The sequence below is a fragment of the Macaca thibetana genome, chromosome 1, assembly GCF_024542745.1.
Source record: "Macaca thibetana thibetana isolate TM-01 chromosome 1, ASM2454274v1, whole genome shotgun sequence".
Lineage (NCBI taxonomy): Eukaryota > Metazoa > Chordata > Mammalia > Primates > Cercopithecidae > Macaca > Macaca thibetana.
This window is the reverse complement of record NC_065578.1, coordinates 140386720-140414169: the sequence shown is the minus strand read 5'-3', so window position 1 is coordinate 140414169 and position 27450 is coordinate 140386720. Positions and strand designations below refer to the sequence as shown.

At 40.1% G+C, this 27450-nt stretch overlaps 1 protein-coding gene across 1 annotated transcript in view; it reads left to right on the top strand.

The window, feature by feature from the left end:
• The window catches only part of MIA3 (MIA SH3 domain ER export factor 3), a 935339-nt gene that overhangs the window by 857970 nt on the left and 49919 nt on the right, over positions 1 to 27450 (top strand). The window contains exons 2-3 of the mRNA XM_050760985.1: positions 22604 to 22745; positions 25647 to 25780. Of these exons, the coding sequence (XP_050616942.1) occupies positions 22613 to 22745; positions 25647 to 25780 (267 nt within the window). The 5' untranslated portion in view covers positions 22604 to 22612. The remainder of the gene's footprint in view (positions 1 to 22603; positions 22746 to 25646; positions 25781 to 27450) is intronic.

The window sequence follows — 27450 nt, the reverse complement described above, 5'->3', positions numbered from 1 at the left end:
GTTTGAAGTCAGGTAGCGTGATGCCTCCAGCTTTGTTCTTTTGACTTAGGATTGTCTTGGAGATGCAGGCTCTTTTTTGGTTCCATATGAACTTTAAAGCAGTTTTTTCCAATTCTGTGAAGAAACTCATTGGTAGCTTGATGGGGATGGCATTGAATCTATAAATAACCTTGGGCAGTATGGCCATTTTCATGATATTGATTCTTCCTATCCATGAGCATGGTATGTTCTTCCATTTGTTTGTGTCCTCTTTTATTTCACTCAGCAGTGGTTTGTAGTTCTCCTTGAAGAGGTCCTTTACATACCTTGTAAGTTGGATTCCTAGGTATTTTATTCTCTTTGAAGCAATTGTGAATGGAAGTTCATTCATGATATGGCTCTCTGTTTGTCTGTTACTGGTGTATACGAATGCTTGTGATTTTTGCACATTAATTTTGTATCCTGAGACTTTGCTGAAGTTGCTTATCAGCTTAAGGAGATTTTGGGCTGAGACAATGGGATTTTCTAAATATACAATCATGTCATCTGCAAAGAGGGACAATTTGACTTCTTCTTTTCCTAATTGAATACCCTTGATTTCTTTCTCTTGCCTGATTGCCCTAGCCAGAACTTCCAACACTATGTTGAATAGGAGTGGTGAGAGAGGGCATCCCTGTCTTGTGCCAGTTTTCAAAGGAAATTTTTCCAGTTTTTGCCCATTCAGTATGATATTGGCTGTGGGTTTGTCATATATAGCTCTTATTATTTTGAGGTACGTTCCATCAATACCGAATTTATTGAGCGTTTTTAGCATGAAAGGCTGTTGAATTTTGTCAAAAGCCTTTTCTGCATCTATTGAGATAATCATGTAGTTCTTGTCTTTGGTTCTGTTTATATGCTGGATTATGTTTATTGATTTGCGAATGTTGAATCAACCTTGCATCCCAGGGATGAAGCCCACTTGATCATGGTGGATAAGCTTTTTGATGTGCTGCTGAATCCAGTTTGCCAGTATTTTATTGAGGATTTTTGCATCGATGTTCATCAGGGATATTGGTCTAAAATTCTCTTTTTTTGTTGTGTCTCTGCCAGGCTTTGGTATCAGGATGATGTTGGCCTCATAAAATGAGTTAGGGAGGATTCCCTCTTTTTCTATTGATTGGAATAGTTTCAGAAGGAATGGTACCAGCTCCTCCTTGTACCTCTGGTAGAATTCAGCTGTGAATCCATCTGGTCCTGGACTTTTTTTCGTTGGTAGGCTATTAATTATTGCCTCAATTTCAGAGCCTGCTATTGGTCTATTCAGGGATTCAACTTCTTCCTGGTTTAGTCTTGGAAGAGTGTAAGTGTCCAGGAAATTATCCATTTCTTCTAGATTTTCTAGTTTATTTGTGTAGAGGTGTTTATAGTATTCTCTGATGGTAGTTTGTATTTCTCTGGGGTCGGTGGTGATATCTCCTTTATTTTTTATTGCGTCTATTTGATTCTTCTCTCTTTTCTTCTTTGTTAGTCTTGCTAGTGGTCTGTCAATTTTGTTGATCTTTTCAAAAAACCAACTCCTGGATTCATTGATTTTTTGGAGGGTTTTTTGTGTCTCTATCTCCTTCAGTTCTGCTCTGATCTTAGTTATTTCTTGCCTTCTGCTAGTTTTTGAATGCGTTTGCTCTTGCTTCTCTAGTTCTTTTAATTGTGATGTTAGAGTGTCAATTTTAGATCTTCCCTGCTTTCTCTTGTGGGCATTTAGTGCTATAAATTTCCCTCTACACACTGCTTTAAATGTGTCCCAGAGATTCTGGTATGTTGTATCTTTGTTCTCATTGGTTCCAAAGAACTTCTTTATTTCTGCCTTCATTTCATTATGTACCCAGTAGTCATTCAGGAGCAGATTGTTCAGTTTCCATGTAGTTGAGCGGTTTTGATTGAGTTTCTTAGTCTTGAGTTCTAGTTTGATTGCACTGTGGTCTGAGAGACAGTTTGTTATAATTTCTGTTCTTGTACATTTGCTGAGGAGTGCTTTACTTCCAATTATGTGGTCAATTTTGGAGTAAGTGCGATGTGGTGCTGAGAAGAATGTATATTCTGTTGATTTGGGGTGGAGAGTTCTATAGATGTCTATTAGGTCTGCTTGCTGCAGAGATGAGTTCAATTCCTGGATATCCTTGTTAACTTTCTGTCTCGTTGATCTGTCTAATGTTGACAGTGGAGTGTTGAAGTCTCCCATTATTATTGTATGGGAGTCTAAGTCTCTTTGTAAGTCTCTAAGGACTTGCTTTATGAATCTGGGTGCTCCTGTATTGGGTGCATATATATTTAGGATAGTTAGCTCTTCCTGTTGAATTGATCCTTTTACCATTATGTAATGGCCTTCTTTGTCCCTTTTGATCTTTGATGGTTTAAAGTCTGTTTTATCAGAGACTAGTATTGCAACCCCTGCTTTTTTTTGTTCTCCATTTGCTTGGTAAATCTTCCTCCATCCCTTTATTTTGAGCCTATGTATGTCTCTGCGTGTGAGATGGGTCTCCTGAATACAGCAGACTGATGGGTCTTGACTTTTTATCCAGTTTGCCAGTCTGTGTCTTTTAATTGGAGCATTTAGTCCATTTACATTTAAGGTTAAGATTGTTATGTGTGAACTTGATCCTGCCATTATGATATTAACTGGTTATTTTGCTCGTTAGTTGATGCAGTTTCTTCCTAGCCTAAATTGTCTTTACATTTTGGCATGTTTTTGCAATGGCTGGTACCGGTTGTTCCTTTCCATGTTTAGTGCTTCCTTCAGGGTCTCTTGTAAGGCAGACCTAGTGGTGACAAAATCTCTAAGCATGCTTATCTGTAAAGGATTTTATTTCTCCTTCACTTATGACACTTAGTTTGGCTGGATATGAAATTCTGGGTTTAAAATTCTTTTCTTTAAGAATGTTGAATATTGGCCCCCAGTCTCTTCTGGCTTGTAGAGTTTCTGCCAAGAGATCTGCTGTTAGTCTGATGGGCTTCCCTTTGTGGGTAACCCGACCTTTCTCTCTGGCTGCCCTTAAGATTTTTTCCTTCATTTCAACTTTGCTGAATCTGGCAATTATGTGTCTTGGAGTTGCTCTTCTCGAGGAGTATCTTTGTGGCGTTCTCTGTATTTCCTGGATTTGAATGTTGGCCTGCCCTACTAGGTTGGGGAAGTTCTCCTGGATGATATCCTGAAGAGTGTTTTCCAACTTGGTTCCATTTTCCCCCTCACTTTCAGGCACCCCAATCAGACGTAGATTTGGTCTTTTTACATAATCCCATACTTCTTGCAGGCTTTGTTCATTTCTTTTTCTTCTTTTTTCTTTTGGTTTCTCTTCTCGCTTCATTTCGTTCATGTGATCCTCAATCGCGGATACTCTTTCTTCCAGTTGATCGAGTCGGTTACTGAAGCTTGTGCATTTGTCACGTATTTCTCATGTCATGGTTTTCATCTCTTTCATTTCGTTTATGACCTTCTCTGCATTAATTACTCTAGCCATCAATTCTTCCACTTTTTTTTCAAGATTTTTAGTTTCTTTGCGCTGGGTACGTAATTCCTCCTTTAGCTCTGAGAAGTTTGATGGACTGAAGCCTTCTTCTCTCATCTCGTCAATGTCATTCTCCATCAAGCTTTGATCCTTTGCTGGCGATGAGCTGCGCTCCTTTGCCAGGGGAGATGCGCTCTTATTTTTTGAATTTCCAGCTTTTCTGCCCTGCTTTTTCCCCATCTTTGTGGTTTTATCTGCCGCTGGTCTTTGATGATGATGGTGACGTACTGATGGGGTTTTGGTGTAGGTGTCCTTCCTGTTTGATAGTTTTCCTTCTAACAGTCAGGACCCTCAGCTGTAGGTCTGTTGGAGATTGCTTGAGGTCCACTCCAGACCCTGTTTGCCTGGGTGTCAGCAGCAGCAGAGGCTCAGTTGAAAATGCAGAAATCACCGGTCTTCTGTGTCGCTCGTGCTGGGAGTTGGAGACTGGAGCTGTTCCTATTCGGCCATCTTGCTCCGCCCTTGTTTAACTTTTTAAAATGTGACTTCTAGAAAATTCAAATTGTGTATGTAGCTAACACATTTCTATTGGACAGCATTGTTCTAGGGAATCAGTGAGAAATAAACAAAAGTAGGTTGCAGGTCATGTTTAGATGTAGGTCATGTTTAGATGCTATATGTAATGATTCTGGTTGAATGTCATTCACTGATCCTCTTATGTATTCCATACCATTTCACATTCCACATGTATTTAGATAGCAGTGAACTTCCATGCCAATTACAGCATACTCTTATTTTTTCTGTGTCAGTTGATCAGTATCCACACTTGAGTATAGTTTTCATAATGGTACTTATGTTCCTGTTTCTAATTTTATACTACATGTATCAATAAAAAACGCTGAAGATTCAGGAGGTTTGTCTTAATGTATGATCTATAACAAATCAGCTGTGATTGTATAGTATTCTCAGAAATCTATTTTCTCCTTCTCAGTTCTCAGTGTCTCCTCTAGAAGGCGCTTTCAATTTTCCAACCACAGCTTGGGAGGCTGTTCCAGTCTTGCTGACTTTTAGTGAGAAGAAAACAGTTTCCAGCGAAGGTACTATCTAAAAATGTCTCCTTTGTGTAGAAGTCATTGGTTTGCCATCAAACAATTCTTGTTGCGTCATCAAACATCTCTTGACTGTAACAGCTTGCAATTTTGCTGTTTAATTATTTATATAACATAAGTAGACAATCTTTTTATGTAGTATCTGATTGCCTTCTCAAAGAAACACTATAAAGTTTTGACTTTAGCCCCAATTTTCTAGAAGAGAGATCTGAGACTCAGAAAAGCTAATGGCTTGCCTATAGCCACACAATTAGACTTCTGATTCCTAGCCAATGCTTTTGACTCTATTCCCTGCCTCCACTGTTGCCCTGGTAGGGAAGTAATTTATATCTGAAAATTACATGGAAAAGCCAAACTGTGGAAATTGAGTTGTACAGGCCACACCCTGCAATCTGTTCTACATTTGTTTCAAAGCACCAAATATTTGACTTCTGTGGAAATGGTGCCAAGGTAAATTAGGTGGAACCGGAAACAGGAACTTGCGTATATTTCTGTATATTAGTAGCAATTTGAGATGTTTGAGTTTCTTTCTTTGTACAATAGAAATTGGAATAATATTTGCCAGGACTAGACAAATAGTACATGCTGATAGACCTTATATTATGGATGACTCATTCCCAATAGATCATAGCCTTTGACATGACTTTTTAGTTGTTGGGAGAGATTTTTCCCTACTAACCATGCCCAACACAAACTTCTGTTCTTACTGGCTTTCAGAACAAGATACTTGCATAAATTCCCCTGTAGTTATATGCTCCCTTTACTTAAAATCTGATAGCTTTCTGTATTTTATTCTATTAAATCTAAATTCTCATGCTGATTTTCAAGGGCTCTCAATAATCTGACCCATCCTAGCTGCCCAAACTTTTGTTTTTTCTTTCCTTTTCTTTTTTTTTTTTTTTTTTTTTTTTTTTTTTTTTTTTTGATGGAGCCTCACTCTGTCACCTAGGCTGGAATGCAGTGGCGTGATCTCAGCTCACTGTAACCTCTGTCTCCTGGGTTCAAGCGATTCTCCTGCCTCAGCCACCACCTGGGCTAATTCTTTGTATTTTTGGTGGAGACTAGGTTTCACCATGTTGGCCAGGCTGGTCTCAAACTCCTGATCTCAAGTGATCCACCCACCTCGGCCTCCCAAAGTGTTGGGATTCCAGGCTTGAGTCACCGCACCCAGCCTGTCTCCCACTTGTCTAATAGAACTCTTTCACTCTAGTAAGTTCAGGTCTCCGTACTGTCCTTTAAACAAATTGCTTTCTGCTACTGCTGTGTCTTTTCCTATCTTGTTTTCTTCATTTGCCCTATCCTCTCTGTTTAGAATCTAAATTCTATGTATTCACTAAGGCTCAGTTCAAATTCCACCACCATCACTTACTTTCCCCCTTCTTTTAACTCATTAGTGCTTAGAATTTGTAGTAAAACACATTTGAGCACTTATTGTGTGGCAGGACAGGGTTCTTTGTATGCCCCACCCCCTTATTCTTACTGAGAGAAGTAACTGGTATCAGCAAGAGAGGCTTGTTTATCTTTTAGGAGTTCCCACTCTGAAGAATATGGATGAGGATTCAGAGTCATCCTCCACCCTCGGGGATGGAGCCAAATTTAGGGCTCCTTGGGCACAGGCATAAAGGTGGACCCATCTTCTGGACACTGGCCAAACACACACAAAAAGTGAGAACTTGCAGAAGAGGGAAGAAAGGAAAGAGACATCATGACGCCCAGCAGGAAATGAGATTTTGCAGGCTGACCTGATAGAATAAAGAAATATATGTTTGTTATCATTTTTCTGACTCACTGTATTGTGACCAATCATAGTGTTTTTATTTTTACTAAGACCTTTACCAGGCTTTACTTGGTTTGTAACTCTTGAGTTACCTTTAAGGATAATTGAATTTTATCTCTTTCTGTCTAACTTACAAATTTTCTCTACATAAGTTTTTTTGACAACTCTACTTCAGTATAAAGGATATTTAAGTATTTTAATTGTACAGTTTTATGAGTTTTGACACATGCATATACACCTGAAGCCATCACCACATTCACGAGGGGGAGGACACCCAAATTTCTTTGTGTCCATCTCTTCCTTATCTTGCCTCCTTGCCCCTTCACCAGGCAGCAACTGATCTGTGTTCTGTCATTATAAATTAGTTTGAATTTTCTAGTATTTTACATAAATGGAATTACATAGTATGTCTTGTTTTTATCTGGTTTATTTCACTCAACCTCCCTGTTGCTAGTATTGATAGTTCCTTATTATTGCCCAGTAGTATTCTAAAATTTATTATCTATTTACTTGATGATGTGCATCTGGGGCTCTTAACTATTACAAATGGAGCTACTATGAACATTTGTGTGTACAAGTCTTAGTGTGGACATATACTTTTATTTCTCTGGAGTAAATACCCAGGGGTGGAAAGACTGGGTTCATATAATAGATGTGGTTTCACTTTTAAAGAAAATGCCAAACTGATTGTACCATTTAAATTCTAGCTGGCAATGTTATGAAATATCAATTGCCCTTATCTTGTCAATCTTTGTTATGATCAGCCTTTCCAATTTTAGCCATTCTAGTGGATGTGTAATAATAATATTGTGGCTTTGATTTGCATTTCACTAATGGCTAATGACGTTGAGTATCTTTTCATGTATATATTTGCCATATGCATGTCTACTTTGAAGAAATGTCTGTTCAAATCTTTTGCCTATTTTCCCCAATTGAATTGTTTTCTTTTCTTTCTTTTCCTTTTTTTGAGATGGAGTCTCGCTCTTTTGCCCGGGCTGGAGTGCAGTGGCATGATCTCGGCTCACTGCAACCTCCACCTCCCGGGTTCATGCCATTCTCCTGCCTCAGCCTACCGAGTAGCTAGGACTACAGGCACCCGCCACCACGCCTGGCTAATTTTTTGTATTTTTTAGTAGAGACGGGGTGTCACCATGTTAGCCAGGATGGTCTCGATCTCCTGACCTCGTGATCCATCCACCTTGGCCTCCCAAAGCACTGGGATTACAGGCATGAGCCACCACACCCTGCCTGGATTGTTTTCTTATTGATAAGTTGTAAAAATTATTTATATGCTCTAAATACAATTCTTTTTTTGAGTAGATGTTTTGCAAATACTTTCTCCTAGTCTGTGGCTTAGCTTTCTATTTTCATAACAGTGAATGTAGAGAGCACAAAAGTTTTTTGTTGTTGTGTCAGACAGGGTCTCCTTCTGTTTCCCAGGCTGGAGTGCAGTGGCACAACCATGGCTCACTGCAGCCTCAAGCTCCCAGGCCCTAGTGATCCTCCTACCTCAGCCTCCTGAGTAGCTGGGAGCACACGTATGTGCCACCATGCCTAGCTAACTTTTTAAATTTGGAGGGAAGAGTTGGGGGGTGGGGTCCCTCTGTGTTTCCAGGACTGATCTCAAACTCCTGGGCTCAAACGATCCTCCTGTCTTGGCCTCCCAAAGAGTGAGATTACAGGTATGAGCCACCATGCCCAGCCAAAAGTGTTTAGTTTTATTAAGCCCAATAGATTAATTTACTTCTTTTAGAGATCGTGGTTGTGTGTGTATTTAAAAATCTTTGCCTATGTTTTATTCTAGAAGTTTTATAGCTTTAGTTCTGACATTTAGGTCTATGATCTATTTTGAGTTAATTTTGTATATGGTATGTGGCAAGGATTGAAGTTATTTATTTATTTTTTAGTTATGGCTATGCAGTTGTTTCAGCACCATTTATTAGAAAGATTACCTTTCTCCAATTGAATTCTCTTGCCATGTTTGTTGAAAATCAGTTGTCTATATATGTGTGTGTCAATTTTTAGACCCTCAGTTCTGTTCCATTGACCTGTATGTCTGTGTTTACACCAATACCACATTGTTGTAATTAATACAACTTAATAATAAATCTTGGTAAAGGCAATGTAACTCCTCCAACTTTGTTGTTCTTTTCAAAGATATTTTGGCTATTCCCTGTCCTTATTATATGATTTCCATATAAATCTTAAAATTAGCTTGTCAGTTTCTACAAAGAAGCCTTCTGAATTTTGATTGGGCTTGTATTAAGTCCATCAAGTAATTAGGGGAAAATGGACATCATTACACATTTAAGTCTTCCAATCTGTGAAGATGGCATAGCTTTCCATTTAATTATTCTTTACTTTTTATCAGCAATGATTTGTATTCTTCAGTGTTCAGTTTTTTCACATCTGTTGTCAGATCATATTGATCTTTTATTCTGCAACTTTACTAAACTCACTTTTTAATTTAGTGGCTTTATTTTAGATTCTTTAGGATATTCTATAGTGCCAATCATTTTGTCTGCAAATTTTACTTCTTTCTTTCCAATTTGTAAGCATTTTATGTTTTTCTTGCCTTATTTCACTGGCTAGAACCTCTATTACATTGTTAAGTAGAAGTGGTAAAAGCAGACCTCTGTGACTTTTTCCTTCTTTGAGGGAAAGTTTTCTATCGATCACCAACATGACTGACACCAGCAGTAGATTTTTTGTAAAAGCACTTTATCAATTTGGGAAAGTTTCCTTCTATTCTCAGTGTGCTGAGAGTTTTTTGTTTTTGTTTATGTTTTTGCTTTTGTTTTTGCTTTTGTTTTTGTTTTGAGACAGAGTTTTGTTCTGTGGCCCAGGCTGGAGTGCAGTGACATGATCACAGCTAACTGCAACTTCTGCCTCCAGGTTCAAGCAATTCTCGTACCTCAGCCTTATAAGCTGCTGGGACTACAGGCATGCTCCACCATGCTTAGCAATTTTTTATTATTTTAGTAGAGACGGGGTTTCACCGTGTTGGCCAGGCTGGTCTCAAACTCCTGACCTCAAGCGTTCCACCTGCCTCGGCCTCCCAAGGTGCCGGGATTATAAGTGTGAGCCACGGCACTTAGCCAAGTTTTTATTAGGAATAAATGTGGGGGCCGGGTGCTATGGCTCACACCTGTGATCCCAGCACTTTGGGAGACTGAGGCAGGCAGATCACCTGAGGTCAGGAGTTTGAGACCAGCCTGGCCAACATGGTGAAACCCCATCTCTACTAAAAATACAAAATTTAGCTGGGCATAGTGGCACATGCCTGTGACCCCAACTACTCAGGAGGCCGAGGCAGGAGAACTGCTTGAAGTTAGGAGGCAGAGGTTGCACTCAGCCGAGATCATACCATTGCACCCTAGCCTGGGAGACAAGCATGAACACTTTGTTTGAAAAAAAAAAAAAGGAAGGAAGGAATTTGTCAAATGTTTTGTGGCATCTATTGGGATGATCATATAGATTTTATTGTTTAATCTATTAATATGATAAATTACATCAATTGGCTTTTGAATGATAACCTTGCATTGCTGTGATAAAACTTGCTTGGTGGTGATGCATTACCATCATTATATACTGACAGGTTCAACTTGCTAAAATTTTGTTAAGGATTACTGCATCTGTGTTCAGAAGATGACAATCTTCTGTAATGTCATTATTATAAGGTTGTTTTCTGGTTTGGATATCAGAGTAGTACTGGTGTTAAAGAATTAATACAGACATATTTCATTCTCTTGAATTTTTTGGAAGAGTTTGTGTACAGTTGGTATTATTTCTGCCTTAAATGTGTAGTAGAAATCACCATTGAATTTATCTGGATCTGGAGTTTTCTTTGTTGGAAAGTTTTTCTTTTCCTTTTTCTTTTTCTTTTTTTTTTTTTTTTTGTTGTTGTTTTTTTTATGGAGTCTTGCTCTGTCACGCAGTTTAGAGTGCAGTGGTACGATCTCAGCTCACTGCAACTTCTGTCTCCTGGGTTCAAGCTATTCTCCTGCCTCAGCCTTCCAAGTAGCTGGGACTACAGGTGTGTGCCACGGCACCCGGCTAATTTTTGTGTTTTTAGTAGAGACGGCGTTTAACCATGTTGGCTGGGCTGGTCTCAAACTCTTGACCTTGGGTGATCCACACACCTCAGCCTCCCAAAGTGCTGGGATTACAGGCATGAGCCACTGTGCCTTGCCTGGAAGGTTGTTTTTTTCTAGCCACCAATTAATTTCTATAATAAATACAGGGCTTTTCAGGTTACCTTGTTTTTAACTGAATGAACTTTGGTAGTCTGTGTCTTTCAGAGGCTAAATATTTTATCTAAGTTGTCTAACTTATTTCTTCTTCTAATGTCTAGAATTTGTAGTGATGTCCTCTCTCTCATTTCTATTATTGGTATTTAGTATCTTCTCTCTTTTTAACCCCCGGATCAGTCTGACTAGAAGTTTATGAATTTTATTGATATTCTTAAAGAATCAACTTTTAGTTTCATTGATTTTCTCTACTTTCTTTTTGTTTTACATAAATCTTATCCTTATTATTTCCTTTTCCCTGCTCACTAGGGTTTTAATTTGCTCTTCCTTTTCTAGTTTTTAAAGGTAGAAGCTGAGGATATTAATTTGAGACCTTTCTGGTTTTTCTAATAGAGGCAAATTAGGGTGATAATTTTATCTCTAAGCAGGATTTTAGTGGCTTTTTATATGTTTTCTTTTTCATTTTCAATCACTGTGAAACACTTTCTTATTTCTCATTGGATTTCCTCTTTGCCTCATGCATTATTTAAAAGTTTGTTATTTAGTGTATTAGTCTGTTTTTATGCTGCTGATAAAGACATACCTGAGACTGGGCAATATACAAAATAAAGGGGTTTATTGGACTCACTGTTCCACATGGCTGGGGAGGCCTCACAATCACGGTGGAAGGCAAGGAGGAGCAAGTCACATCTTACATGAATGGCAGCAGGCAAAAAGAGAGTTTGTACACGGAGACTCCCATTTTAAAAACCATCAGATCTCATGAAACCCATTCACTATCATGAGAATAGCACAAGAAAGTCCTGCTCCTGTGATTCAATCATCTCTCACTGGGTCCCTCCCAAAACATGCAGGAATTATGGGAGCTACAAGATGAGATTAGGGTGGAGACACAGAGCCAAACCATATTATTTCACCCCTGGCCTCTGCCAAATCTGATATCTTCACATTTCAAAGCCAATCATGCCTCCCCAAAAGTTCGCCAAAGTCTCAACTCATTCCAACATTAACTCAAAAGTCCACAGTCAGCCAGGCATGGTGGCTCACGCCTGTAATCCCAGCACTTTTGGAGGCCGAGGTGGGCAGATCACCTGAGGTCAGGAGTTTGAGACAAGACTGGCTGATATGGCGAAACCCCATCTCTACTAAAAATACAAAAATTAGCCGGGTGTGGTAGCACACGCCTGTAATCCCCACTACTTAGGAGGCTGAGGCAGGAGAATCACTTGAGCCTGGGAGGTGGAGGTTGCAGTGAGCTAAGATCGTGCCACTGCACTCCAGCCTGGGCAACAGAGTGAGACTCTGTCTCAAAAAAAATAGTCCACAGTCCAAAGTCTTATCTGAGACAAGGCAAGTCCCTTCCACCTATGAACCTGTAAAATCAAAAGCAAGTTAGTTACTTCCTAGATACAAGGGTGGTAAAGGCACTGCATAAATAGAGCCATTCCAAATGGGAGGAATTGGCCAAAACAAAGGGGCTAAAACAAAGTCCTTAATCCAGTGGGGTAGTCAAATCTTAAAGCTCCAAAACGATCTCCTTTGACCCCAGGTCTCACACCCAGGTCATGCTGATGGAATAGGTGGGTTCCCATAGTCTTGGGCAGCTCCAACCCTGTGGCTTTGCAGAGTACAGCCTCCCTCCCAGCTGCCTTCACAGGCTGGCAGTGAGTATCTGCAGCTTTTCCAGGTGCACGGTGCAAGCTATCAGTGGATCTACCATTCTGGGGTCTGGAGGATAGTGGCTCTTTTATCACAGCTCCACTAGGCATTGCCCCAGCAGGGACTCTGCATGGGGGCTCCCATTCCAAATTTCCCTTCTGCAGCGCCCTAACAGAGGTTCTCCATGAGGACTCCGCCCCTGCAGCACACTTTTGCCTGAGCATCCAGGCCTTTCCTTGTATCTTCTGAAATCTAGGTGGAGGTTCCTAAACCTCAATTCTTGACTTCTGTGCACTCGGTGGCTCAACATCACATGGAAGCTGCCAATGCTTGAGGTTTGCACCATCTAAATCCATGGCCCAAGCTCTACATTGGCCCCTTTCAGCCACAGCTGAAGCAGGTGGGATACAGGGCATGAAGTCCCTAGACTGCACAAAGCAGAGGGACCCTGGGCCCAGCACACAAAACCGCTTTTTCCTCCTAAACCTCCAGGCCTGTGATGGGAGGGGCTGCCACAGAGGTCTCTGACATGCCCTGGAGACATTTTCCCCATTGTCTTGGCTCCTTGTTACTTATGCAAATTTCTGCAGCCAGCTTGAATTTCTCCCCAAAAATGGGATTTCTTTTTTCTATCACATTGTCAGGCTACAAATTTTCCAATTTTTTTTTTTTTTTTTTTTTTGAGACAGAGTCACCAGGCTGGAGTGCAGTGGTGCGATCTCGGCTCACTGCAACCTCTGCCTCCCAAGTTCAAGTGATTCTCCTGCCTCAGCCTCCCAAGCAGCTGGGACTACAGGTGCACACCACCACACCCAGCTAATTTTTATATTTCTAGTAGAGATGGGGTTTCACCATGTTGGCCAGGATGATCTTGATCTCTTGACCTTGTGAACCACCCACCTCAGCCTCCCAAAGTGCTGGGATTACAGGCATGAGCCACTGTGCCCAGCCAAATTTTCCAACTTTTATGCTCCGTTTCCCTTTTGAAGCTGAATGCCTTTAACAGCACCCAAGTCACCTCTTGAATGCTTTCTTTTAGAAATTTCTTCTGCAAGATATCCTAAATCATCTCTTTCAAGTCCAAAGTTCCACAAATCTCTGGGGCAGGGGCAAAATGCTGCCAGTCTCTTTGCTAAAACATAACAAGAGTCACCTTTGCTCCAGTTCCCAACAAGTTCCTCATCTCCCTCTGAGACCAGCCCTGCCTGGACCTTATTGTTCATATCACCATCAGCATTTTTATCAAAGTCATTCAACAAGTCTCAAGGAAGTTCCAAATTTTCCCACATTTTCCTGTCTTCTTCTGAGCCTTCCAAATTGTTCCAACCTCTGCCTGTTACCCAGTTCCAAAGTTGCTTCCACATTTTTGGGTATCTTTTCAGCAACGCCCCACTCTACTGGTACCAATTTACTGTATTAGTTTGTTTTCATGCTGCTGATAAAGACATATTTGAGACTGGGAAATTTACAAAAGAAAGAGGTTTATTGGACTCACAGTTCCACATGGCTAGGGTGGCCTCACAATCATGGCAAAAGGCAAGGAGCAGCAAGTCACATCTTACATGGATGGCAACAGACAAAAAGAGAGCTTGTACAGGGAGACTCCCATTTTAAAAACCATCAGATTTCGTGAGACCTATTCACTATCATAAGAACAGGATGGGAAAGACCAACCCCCATGATTCAATAATCTCTCACCGGGTCCCTCCCACAACATGTGGGAATTATGCGAGCTACAAGGTTAGATTTGGGTGGGGACACAGAGCCAAACCATACTGTTTAGTTTCTAAAACTTGGGAGATCCTCCAGATATCTTTTTGTTATTGATTTCTAATTCCATGTAGTCAGAGAACATATTTTGCATAATTTGAATTTTTAAAAACATATTGTTCTGCGGCCCATGACATTGTTGTAAATATTCCACAAAAACTTAAAAAGAATATGTATTCTGTTGTCGATAAGTGGGGTGTTCTACAAATATCAATTAGGCCAAGTTAATTGATGGTGTTAAGGCTTCTACATTCTTACTGATTATCTGGGTTCTTGTTCGATCAATTATTGAGAGAGAGGTGTTGAAATCTCCAACTATTTGTGCAGTTCTCCTGTTAGGTTTTTATCAGTTTTTGCTTCATGTATTTTAAAGCTCTATTATTAAGTGTATATACATTTAAAATTGTTGTATCATCTTGATGAGTTATCTTCTTTAACATTATGAAATGACTATCTCTGGTAATATTCTTTGCTCTTAAATCTATTTTGTCTGATATTAATATGGCTTCTCTAGCCTAATTCGATTAGTGTTAGCATGGTTTATCTTTTTTTACATTTAATGTATTTGTGTCATTATGTTTCAAGTGTGTTTTCTTGCAGACAGCATCTAGTAGGGTATTGCTTTTGAATTGTGTCTAACAATCCCGCCTTTGACCATTTACATGTAATGTGATTATTGGTATGATTGATAAAATCTAGGGTCTTGTTATTTGCTTTCTATCTGTCCCATCTGTTTTTTTTCCCTTTTACTCTTGTCATCTACTTCTGAATTAACCACATGTTATCGCCTTTGTGAACTTACTAGCTATAACTGTGCTTTTTTGGTTGTTGCTTCAGGGTTTATAATATATATCTTTAATTTATTATACTATACCTTCATGGAATATTTTATCACTTCATCTATAGGTTAAGACCTTTATTTCTATTTCTTCTCTCCTGCTTTTATACTTTTGTTGTCATTCATTTTAATGTACATATATTGTATATTTTGTGATATACTGTTATTAGTTTGCTTTAAATAGGTAATTATCTTTTAAAGAGATTTTTAAAATAAGAAACATGTTTTATATATTTTAAGTAGAAAAATATTTTATATTTGCCTACATATATACATTTCTGGCATTCTTTTATTCTTTTTTGTATATTCAGATTTCCATCTGGTATTTTTTTCCTGCATAAAGGGCTTCAACATTTCTTGTATTGTAGATCTTGTAGTGATGAATTCTTTCAGCATTTGTGCATGTGAAAATGTATTTTACCATATTTTGTCTTGCTTTATTTTGCATATTTAGAAATTTTTGACATGAGAGTCTTTTGGAGGGGTACAGCTTTATTGACCTGTAACTCGCATACCATACAATCCACCCACTTGAAGTGTACAGTTCTGTGGTTGTTAGTATAGTCAGAGATATACAGCCTTCATCACAATCAATCTTAGAACATTTCCATCACCCCAAAGAGAAACGCTGTACACTTCATCTGTCAGTCCTTGAGTTCCCATCTCTTCCAGCCGTACTTTCTGTGTCTACAGATTTTTCTATTCTGAAAATGTCATCTAAATGGAAACACACAGTATGTGGCTTTTTGTGGCTAAGTTCTTTCATTTAGAAAAATGCATTCAAAGGTCGCTTATGTTGTAGTATGTATCATTATTTCATTCCTTATTGTATTGATATACCTACCATATTTTATACCTACCATTAATTCATCAGTTGAATGAACGTGTGGATTGTTTTCATTTTTTACTTTCATGAATAATGCTGTTATGAGCATTGGTGGACAAGGTTTTGTGTGGATATAAGTTTTCAGTACTCTTGGTTATATAACTAGGGGTAGATTTATTGGGTAATATGGTAATTCTATGTTTATCTTCTTGAGGAACTGCTATTTTCCAAAGTGCCGGTACCACTTGATATTCCTACCAGCAATGTATATGTGTTTCCATTTCTCCACATTCTTGCCAACATCTGTTATTCTCTTTTATCTTATAGCCAACCTAGTAGTTATGAAATAGTGTCTCATTGTGGTTTTGATTTACACTTCTCTACTAGCTAATGATGTTGAGTATCTATCTTCTCATTTGCATAAGGGCCTTGAGTATTTTCTTTGGAGAAATGTCTATTCCAATCCTTTGCCCATTTTGGTTGTGTTTTGTTTTATTTTGAGATGGAGTCTAGCTGTGTCACCCAGGCTGGAGGGCAGTGGTGCAATCTCGGCTTACTGCAACCGCCTCCTCCCAGGTTCAAGTGATTCTCCTGCCTCAACCTCTCAAGTAGCTGGGATTACAGGTGCACGCTGCCACGCCCAGCTAAATTTTTTGTATTTTAGTAGAGACAGGGTTTCACCATGTTGCCCAGGCTGGTCTAGAACTCCTGAGCTCAGGCAATCGGCCTCGGCCTCCCAAAGTGCTAGGATTACAGATGTGAGCCACCACACCTGGCCTCTTTGCCCGTTTTCAAATTGGGCTATTTATTTATCTTTTTGTTATTGAGTTGTAAGAGTTGCTTGTGTATTCTAGGTACAAGTCCTTTATCAGATATATTACTTTGAAATATTTTCTTCTGTTCTTTGTGACTGTCTTTTCATTTTTCTTTTTTTAAATTTTGTTTTGATATAATGTCTTTTCATTTTCTTGATGGTAACCTTTGAAGCGTAGAAGTTTTATATTTGATCAAGTCTAATTTATCTGTTCTTTTATTTTGTTCCTTGTGCTTTTGGTGTCATAGATGAGAAACCATTGCCTATTCCAGGATTTACCCCTAGGTTTTCTTCTAAGAGTCTTATGGTTTTAGCTATTACATTTAGGTCTGTGATCCATTTTGAGTTAATTTTTATATGTGGTATGAGGTAGGGTTCAACTTAATTCTTTTGCACATGGATATTCAGTTGTCTTAGCATCATTCATTGAAAAGACTTTACCTCATCTTTGAAAGAAAGAATTTACCTCATCTTTGGTATATAATTCCAGAATGTCAACTTTATTTTCTTTCAGAACTTAAAAATGTTGATCTACTGCGTTCTAACTGACATGGTTCTGAAAAGAAGTATACTGTCATTTTTATCTTTGCTCCTTTCTATATATTATGTATATTTTCTGTAGATCTTTTTAAAGTTTTTTTCCTTACCACTGGTTTTAGCCAATTTGATGGGCATTGGTTTTTTTGTTTTTTTGTTTTTTTAATGTTTCCTGTGCTTGCGGTTTGTTGGGCTTCTTGAATCTGTGAGTTTTCATTAAATTTGGAATACCTTCACTCATTATTTATTCAAAAATGTTTTCTGCCTCTTCATCTCCTTCAGAGACCCCAATTACACATATATTGGACTGGTTGAAGTTGTGCACACTGACAGTCTATTCATTTATTTCCGTCTCTTTATTCTTCATGTTTCATTGTTTTATTTTTTTTCTTTTTAAAAGTTTTTGTTTTTCTTTTTTTGCTTTGTACATCTGTCAGCTCATACCTATGGGTTTCATTGTGAGGAGTTTATATTGCGACATCTTCAAGCTCACTAATATTGTCTTCTGTAGTATACAATCTTCTGTTAATCCTATCCAGTGTATTTTTTATCTCAGGCATTGGTTTTTTCCACCTAAGTTTGAATTCAATTGTTTTTATATCTTGCTTCTCTTTTACATACGTATGTTTTCCTATAGCATTTTGAACATATGGACTATAACTGTGTTTAAATACTTGTGTAATAATTCTATCATTAGTGTCTTTTTAAATAATTTCTATTGATTGATTTCTCTTCATTATGGGTTGCATTTTCTTACTTCTTTGCATACCTTATAATTTTTCACTGCATTCCAGACATCATGAATTTACCTTGTTGAATGTTAGATATTTTTGTATTCTTTTAAATATGCTAGAGCTTTACTCTGGAATGCAGTTAATTTACTTGGAAGCATTTTGATCTTTTCAAGGCTTGCTTTTAAGTTTTGCTAGGCAGGACCAGAGTAGCCTCTAATCTTGGGCTAATTTTTCCCTTTTACTGAATACTTTACTTGATGCCCTGTTTATTACAGATTTTCTACTCTGGCTGGTGATAATACAAACTGTTCTGCACTCTAACAATTGTCTCTTCCATTCCTCCCTGGTGTTCTTTTCCTGGCATCAGCTAGTTCCTCACACATATATGCTTATTGTTACTCAGCTGAAGACTTGAAGGAAATCCTCTGTAGATCTCTGGCGCTCTCTCTGTACAATTCTCTCTTCTCCGTATAGCTTTTTTTTTTCCCTGTCTTGGACTCTGCCCTGTGAACTCTAGCTACATTGGCTTCCTTAAACTCTCAAATCTGTCTCTTTAACTTGAGAAGATTTCCTATTTAAGTTTCCCTTCCCTGGCTGTGTCCTGGAAATCTCCAGGCAGTAAGCAAGGACAATCATAGCACTCATCTCATCTTTCAAGTTTATCTTAGGGATTACTGTTCTATATTGCTTATTGTCCAATGTCTGAAAATATTTCATACATTTTGTCCAGGCTTTTAGATGTTTAATGTGAAAGGGTAAATCCTGTCCCTGTTACTCCATCTTGGATGGAAGCTATAGTCCTCAATAAATGTTTTACTCCATTCTCTAAACACTGAGTGATTTCATTATTGGCAATAGACTAGGTTCTTACTGGTAACTTCAGTGTTAGACCTTCCGGATGTTCATGGCTAGGCACCATGGCAAGTTTACAATGATATGTATTATTGTGATGTCTCCTATTTGTTTCAGATATCTCTTGTTTTCTCATTTAGACTGCAAATTCCCTGAGGTCAGAAACCCTCCAATCTTATGTTTCTATGTATCTTCCACCCAAAACTAGACAAATCTATTTTTAACTCTTACTCAATCTTGACCCATTTGAAAATTCCATTTGAAGTGTTACCAAATAATACACGTAAGAATAGAGTTTATGTTAAACATCAATACCATGTATTCAAATGCTATGAGTGAAAATGAATGCTGATTCATCCCCTAATTTTATAAACTCTAGCAGGAAGAACCACCACCCTTACCTTCATTGTGGTCAGTTGAGAACTGTCTTCTAATTATCCACCGGCTTGTCAATATCTTTTTAAGAAAGTAATTTTTTCAAAAATGTAGATAAATCAAAACCCTATAAATTCTACACACTTAAGTAGCTAGTTCTTCAGTAACAGAGCGCTCTGACCTTTCATGTAAAAGCATAGTAAATATTAGTCAAATTAAATATTATTCACTTTGTAAAGTAATAATATTCAATTAGATCATTTTGGAATTTTGTTTTTTTCATCAATGAATTGTTATTAATTCTAATCTAAGGAGAAATAAGATAAAATCATGTTTTAAATCTGCTTTAATATTCTGGTAGTATATAGGGAAAAAATACGTGCTATTTCATCCACTCCCTCTGCAACAAATACACCCTCATTCAACAGTAAATACTTTTCAGGTTCTGTCTTTGGTGTTAAGGATGCCGCTGAGGGGAAGACACCAAATGCCTTGTTTTCATGGTATATTCTCTCTTGGTACTATTCATTTTATGGAGGCTTTATTTAAGTTAATAGCATAATATATTTATAATACGTGAAGATCCATGGGTTTATTCAACAAACCATTTGTTGAGTACCTTATATATTCCAGACATTGTTCTAGGCACTGATATTACAGCAGTGAACAAAACAGACAAATCCCCTGCTTTCATGGAGCTTATATTGGAGGTTGGGTGGCAGTAAAGTAGATAAACATAAGGCAGGTGGTAAACGCTCTAAAGAAAAATAAAGCAGGGTGATGAGCCAGCTAGTCATGAGAAGGAGTTCTGTTTTATGTAGGGGTATCAGGGAAGGCCTCACTTGTAAGATATGGCACTGTTACAGAGACACAATTGAGGAAACTAGTTAGCCAGGCAGACTATTTGGGGAATTATTCCAGACTGAAGGAACATTGCAAGTGCAGATACATGAATGCAGGATTAGGCTCGGCGTATTTGGGTGGAACCAACAGAGCAAGGGAGGAGTGTCAGGAAATGAGGGTAAAAGGGGAGAGGAGTAAAATTAAATAAGACAGTATACTCCATAAAGAAGTAATTGCATTTTACTTGGAAATGGGAAGCCACAGGAAGGTTATGAGCAGGGGAGAGACATTACCACATTTATATCATAAAACTATTGCTTTAGCTACTATTGAGACTGACTTTGGAAGGGTAAGAGCAGAAGCAAGAAAATGACAAGGCTATTGCAGTTATTCGGGTGAGAGATGGGTGGCCTGGCCTGCACTGCTGCCACTGGAGATGGGGAGAAGTGGTCAGATTCTTAATATTTCAAATATTTATGCTGAGTGAAACAATCAGACAAAGAATGTATACTGTATTATTCCATTTATATCAAATTCTAGAAAATGCAAACCAATCTACAGTGACAGAAGGTTGTCTGAAGACAGCTGGAAGAAGGGAGGGAGGGATTATAAAGGATCATGAGAACTCTTTCAGAGGTGATGAATATGTTAATTAACTTCATTGTGGTAATGGTCTCATGGGTGTAGACATATGTCAAAAATTATCAAATTGTACCCTTTAAACATGTGCAATTTATTGTAGGTTAATTACACTTCAATGAAGCTATTAAAAAAGACATGGGATTGTCTGATGGATTGGACTCGGGTGTGAGAGAAAAGAGGTCAAGGATGATTTGTATGTTTTTGGCTTAAGCACCTGGAAGGTAGGAATTAAATTGTCATTCCTATTCCTATGTCAAATAGGGAAGACTGACAGGAGCAGAGTTTGAGAGAAAAAAATAAAGAGTTTGGTTTTCAACATATTGTTAGAGATGCCTATTAGACACATCTAAGATATTAAAACAAATAAATACACAGTAGAAAAGAAATGAAGAATGAACAGAACTACTACTTGGATGGAGAGTGCTTGTTCATGACCTTACCAAATGTATATTTTCTCAGGACTGCGTTGGAATTACATTGGCCCAATAGGATCTCTCACGGCTCCTACAGACAAAAATTAGTGAGCATCTGTTTACTGTTTTTTCCTTATTCAATATAATGGATTGCACAGACAAGCCACATTCTTTCTTCTTGCTTTTAAATAATACGATTTGTTTGGGAAACCAGCTGCTGGGTTTGTTGTTCAAGGTTGATGAATAACCTTAGAGACTGCAATGAGAAGCTCCTGGTCACAGAAAAATGCCAAGTTCTTCAACCAGGGCTGGAGAGTATTGTAGCCACTCTTCTCTGGGCTGATCTGCTCATGCCATCCCCGCTTTTTTAATTGCACATATAAATAATCCAGTTATAATATGATTTAAATAAGATTTTGTTTTCCTACTCAGAAAGAAAGTACAAAAATTGCTTGTTGCTTGATGGAGGCTTTACAGAGTTGTGATTAAAAAGGAGCATACCACCTGGGTTTGAATCTTAGCTCCACACTCACTAGGTGTTTGAATGCCTTATGGTAGTCATCTCTGAAATGGGGATCATAATAGGACCTACTACTCTAAGGTGATATTGTTGTGAAGATTAAATTAATCTTAATTCATGTGTAGAAAGACCCTAGAATAACAACTGGGCATAAAGTACTCAATAAATGTTAGCTGCTATTAACTAATTTTCCCTACTCTGACATTTATTGTTTAGTTATTTTCATGTCAGTTGGTTTTCACTAAGTCGTGGACTTGTTTAGACAAGGTCCTCTCCCACCACCCTGGGTGCTTTATACAATGTCAGGCATGAAATAAGTACAAAATGGAAGCTCATCACACTGTTATTGAATTAGTTTACTTTTTCCCTATGGATATAGATCTAGGAATCTCAAGATCTCAGCCCAAGGAATATTACCCATTTCTATTAAAGACCAAGCAGGCCACAGGCTCTGATTTACATCCTCAGCCCCCTATTCCATTCACCTCCCGCTTTCGTAAAGAGCATCACGGTATGGTGCCCCCAAGGAAGCCCTGGGAGGCTGAAGGGGAGGGAGCCTGAAACCAGAGACTAATAGTGGCAAATCGCGGGTGGGATTTGGTAGTTCAGAAAAGGAGGTACCATACCAAAAGTGGGGGTAGCGGGGTGAAGTGGAGGGACGCTGGTTCGGGACAGGCCACAAACCAGAAGCTGCAAGAAAGGGCTAGAAGGGACCTGTTGAGATGGCGCAGGGTTGAGGGACCCTAGCGCGCAGGGAGGGGTGAACAACGAATGGAGTCACGCGGAGGTTCTGCGAGGGACTGGGGCAAAGGCAGGTGATTGGACGAGGGAGAACACTTAAGAGTCCTGGTTGCCAAGGCAGCGACCAGAGGAGAAAGCTTCGAGGAGAGGACGAGGCGGCTGCCAGTCCTCCTCCTGGAGGTCTCCCGCATCCCTCCTAGAGCCTCTGCTGACGTGTCAGTCGAAAACTGCTCAGACCTTCCCGGGCGCCGCCCCTCCGCGCTTGTCTTCCCACTCGCCCCCGGCGCTCCGCCCCGTCCCTGCCCTCGTCCCTATCCCGGTCCCCGCCCCCGTCCCGCCCCCGCCCCGTCCCTGCCCCCGTCCCCATCCCCGCCCCCGTCCCCGCCCCCATCCCCGCCCCCGCCCCGGCCTCCTCCTCGCGTCACCGGCTCCCCGAAGTGACCACAACATGGCTGCGGCGCCTGGGCTGCTCGTCTGGCTGCTCGTGCTCGGGCTGCCCTGGCGGGTACCGGGCCAGCTGGACCCCAGCACTGGCCGGCGCTTCTCGGAGCACAAACTCTGCGCGGACGACGAATGCAGCAGTGAGTGCGCCGGTGGGCGGCCGGCCTCGGGGTCTCCGCGGCGGCGCCGCCTCGGCTCTGCGGGGGCCGGAGTTCCGCAGCCCAGCGGGCCGTCCCGGGGGTCGCAGGCGGGACGGGCGGAACGCGGGGATGGGCGCGCTCCGGGTCGCTGTGTCTGCCTTCTCCCGCTCTGTTAGCGCCCAGCCCTGCGGGCCTGACCATGGGGGGCTGCACCTCCCACTTGTTGCCAGCGTTTTATTTTCCTCTGCTGGGGCTGGGGGTTGCTTGCGGTGGTCCCCGGCTTCCCCAGGAGTGGCTCACAGCGTCCCCTTCCCACCCCCCGCCATCCGCCCGGGCTGGGAGGGTAGATGATGTTGCGCGCCACGCGTCTGGGCTCCCCACGCCGCAGCCAAAGCTTTCCTGCCCGCGCTGCGGGGACCTCGGTGGGTGCAATACCCGGGCAGATGCGCTAAGGGCTCAGATGCCGGTGGGCGTTTTCCCACTGGCAGGTTGATGGTGGGGTTTCTCAGGAAAGGCTCTCTGGCGCTGCTCCTTTGCCCTTCTACTTTATTGGGATTTGGGCTTGTACCGCCTTTTGAACAGAAATTGGGAGTTTAGGTTTGGGACGAGTCCGGAGTCCAAGCACTCATTTTATTCCGAGGTCTCTGCCCCGACTTTGATCAATCCTGTCGTTTCTGTGCTTGGAAGCCTCCTTGCAGACTGCCAGGCAGGGCTGCAGGAAGACCAAAATCTTTCGCTCTGCGAAGAGACCGAGGATCTGCACCGGCCACCTGGGACCGGCAGCCTCCTCTTCTGTGCGCAGGAAGCGGAATTGCTCTCCAGTCTGGGATTGGAGGTGGGCGGTGGAGAGGGCACAGATCTTCAGGCTCGGATGAAGAGGGTTATTACAGGAATGACAGTAAATACTCCAAGGGTCTCAAAAGCCAAGCTTGGTTTAGCCTTAGCCACTTGTGTGTTGAAACCTCTTCCCTTTGTGTTCGCCGGACCAGGATCATTTTAGGGCCTCCCAGGCAGGCTCAACCTTGTAACTTACTGATAGCCGCTGCAGAAACGGTTTTTCATACATTGTTAAGCAATGCCTATAGAAAAGTATTCATTTTAACAAGGCCAAGAACCCTACGGTTTAGCTATTTATATTCAAATTGATGTTATGAAAACCAAATTTCATAATATGAACTGTTTATATCTCTACAACACTAATCAAGAAAAGTGGTCTCTAATGAGTGTGAAGCCATTCCTAGAGATAACCCTATGGTTGATGTAAATAAACACTACAAAAGCAGTACAACTGCCATGATTTTTCCCTTTAGTTTTCTTGGGTCAAAACCACACTGTTACCCATTTGCCGCTGGCAATGGCAAGATAGTTGGTATTCTTTGCATGCAAGCGTTGCCCTGCCTGGGTCCCTCAAAACAGGTACCTGGAGAACCATCACTGGTGCTTCTTCAGTACTAAGGCGTGATGTTAGAAGAGCTCACGGTTGTAACATAACTTGAGAAATGGTATGTGTTCAAACAGAGTAAACCAAATACAATAGGCATCAACAGGAGCAAGATCTAGATGCGTGTGTGTTGTGTTGTATAAAGTGTTTAGTAATGTGAGTGTGTATGGTGCCCTTGTGTGCTTTTCAAATAGCTGTTCCACAAGGTGCAGTTTTTTGGCCTCTGATATATTATTATAAATCCTCTATGATCTATTATGAGGGGGAGCAAGAAAACCATTGCCATTTTCAATTCTGGTCTTATTCTCAACCTTAAATTGTCCATCACCTTAAACCTGGCCTCACACTCAATTATATCTGAGCTACAAAGCTGACATGTTGGAAAATAATCAGAGTTTAGCTTCAAAAAACAAGTAACCCCTTCCAAATCTATATGCATGTACAGCCATTTAAAGGCAGGTTTTTAATGTATTTTATAGCAAATTGGCTTTTGGAAAAAATCTTATTTCCATTCATCCTTCTTTGTCTCTGCTATTTCAGCGTATTTATTGTCCATTTCGTCTTACATGGGAAACTGTGTATGTGGTCAACAAAAATAAAAGTACTGCTTCTACCAGTTTCTAGATCAAGTGTGATTGAATTACTGACCTATTCTCATAGTTTTGCTTAGTCCCAGCCAAATGGGATGTTGACTTTTGATTTTGTTTATAGAAAAATATACATAAGGGTATTTTTTCCTTTGTTTTGAAACTTAATGTTGGATACAGTCAACATTATTTACTTTCAGAAAAGATTCCCTTGTGATGTAATTGAATCTACAGTAGGGTGTGATAGATATCCTTTCCCATCAATTTATCCAGACACTGTACTGAGGGAACAACTTGGCTGCAAATGAAATTGACAGTGTTTACTGCTACATAGTAGCGGTTATAGCCACTTGAAGATAGAGACTTTTAGTGGTTAGTTCAAGTTAATTGACCTCTTGGGGGTTCCTGGGTACTCTAGCTCCCTATTACCCTTCATGTAGTCATGCTTAAGCTAGTCATCATCTGGGCTTGAATTTACCCATTTGCAAAAGGAAGCTTTTTATGAATATGAAACAGAAAAGATTGAGGACTAGAAGGTTAGAGAGGGAATCGAGAGTTTCACTTGGGTGAGAAAAGCCATGTGTGGCAGTTGACACATTGCTTTTTGTTTCTCAATATTATCCATAGAGAAAAATAGAGAAGGTTTTCCTTTCCCCTGTCTGCTTGTAGAAGATATGATTTATAGCAGTAAAGCTCTAAGGATTTGAGATACTTTCTTTGAGCATATGAAAGAAATTCCAGAGAGTACTGGAAAAACTTGGTTGTTGTTTATAGTGGGATTCTTATATTTCCTGATAAATCAATATGCACTGTGAACACTGAATCCTGATATCTGGCTATTTTTTTTTTTTCTCTCTCTCTCTTTATATACAGTGTTAATGTACCGCGGTGAGGCTCTAGAAGATTTCACAGGCCCGGATTGTCGTTTTGTGAATTTTAAAAAAGGTGATCCTGTATATGTTTACTATAAACTGGCAAGGGCATGGCCTGAAGTTTGGGCTGGAAGTGTAAGTAAAATTTTGACATACTTTATTTGCCTAATTTTTACTGGCTTCTTTAGCACTGTAGATTTAAATGACTGCATTTTCTTGGGACGCTTGATGGAGTTAACCTGTCCTCTCTGCCTGACTGTGAAAAAAGATGGCCCTGTGTACCCAGCAGACCTTGGGTCTGCACAGAGTAGGGGCTCAGCAGAGTCTTCTGAAATAGAACTGATTCTGGCAAGTTCCCCTCAGCATCAACCTCTAGGATACTCCATACATATTAGGGGTTGAAATGGTAAGAGCTGAAAAATTCTTTACTTCATTGCTTCAAAAAGGAAAGATTCATAGGAATTAGGAATTAGACTTACTATGTAAACTATGTTTGAGAGAGTGTTTCAGGCATGTAAGTTTAAAGTTGATTTTATGTATATTTCTTTGTTTATATTTTTATTTATGAAAAAGTGGCAGTCTTGGGAACAGTTCCCTAATCATCTGTGCTATTATAAGTCTGTAAAAAAGCAAAATGTTGTGTTTCCCATGTGCTTTCTTGTTTGTTTTTTGTTTGCAGCTTTGGGTTCATCCTTGTCCTGCTTTTCAGACACTTGTGTCTGGAGGTTACCCCAGGGGCTCTGTTCCCAGCTGATTTTATGGGTGCCCTGATACCAGACATGGCAATCAATGCTTTAGTGTTTTTAACGAGGATATTCACTGGGAGTGACCTAATTGAGAGGCCTGTCTTATGAGTTATTGTCCTTTCCTTTTTAGAAAGAGTGATGTGTGGACTGTGTTTTTACTTTAAGTAGTAAGGGTCCTCGATATCTTTAGGATTGTCCCCACTTAGAGAAATACCCACCCCAACTATGAAAGTTTTCACTCTCAATAAAACAACAAACAAACAAAGAGAAAATAAGAAATCCCCTTGGGAAAAATAGACTGATTTTGTTGGCATTCCAGGTTCCTCAGGAGTAATCTTGGGAAACAACCACTGGTCAGGTTCAGCTCTCCTATTTAGAGAGCATCCCAAGTGGCTCCCTCCGTACGAAGACAAATCTATTCTGTTTCTTTCAAGTCTACCTAATGAGATTTGTTGATATTCTTTACTCTTGGAAATGTTTTTCCATGTATCTAGGCTGCGGTTTTCATAGAACAGTTAAGTTTTTTTTTTTTCTCTCCTCATCTATGAGCATTTGGATGAATGAACTTGACTTAACATTTTCCTCCCACTGCAGTTTTGCTCATTCACGTATTCACCTCTGGATGTCCTGTCAGTCTTTCTGGGTCGCACCTCTCATCCTGCCTTCTTAAGGAACGCTGCCTTCGGCACCCAGCCAGAAGGGATCTTTGCTGCCTGGTGATTGTTTAGGTGGCACTTTGTTTGCACTGTTCATGTGGCATTTGCTTTACTGCTTTGTATGGCAGTCAATTTGTATACTGTCTTAGCTCACATAAAGTCGAAGACTCTTTAATGGAAAGGCTCATGCCTTATCTGTCTTCCTTTTCAGTATTTCCTTACAGGGCATTGGCATTTATTTGTATTTGTCCTGATATTATCTTATGCAGAATTTGTTCTCTTAAGGTAATACTCTACTTTCCCCCCCACCCCCTGCCCAAAAGAAATCAACAGTACCTTGGCAGAAATGATGTGTGAAAGCAAAATTAGACATAAAGATTGCTTCTGGTCATGTGGACCTATG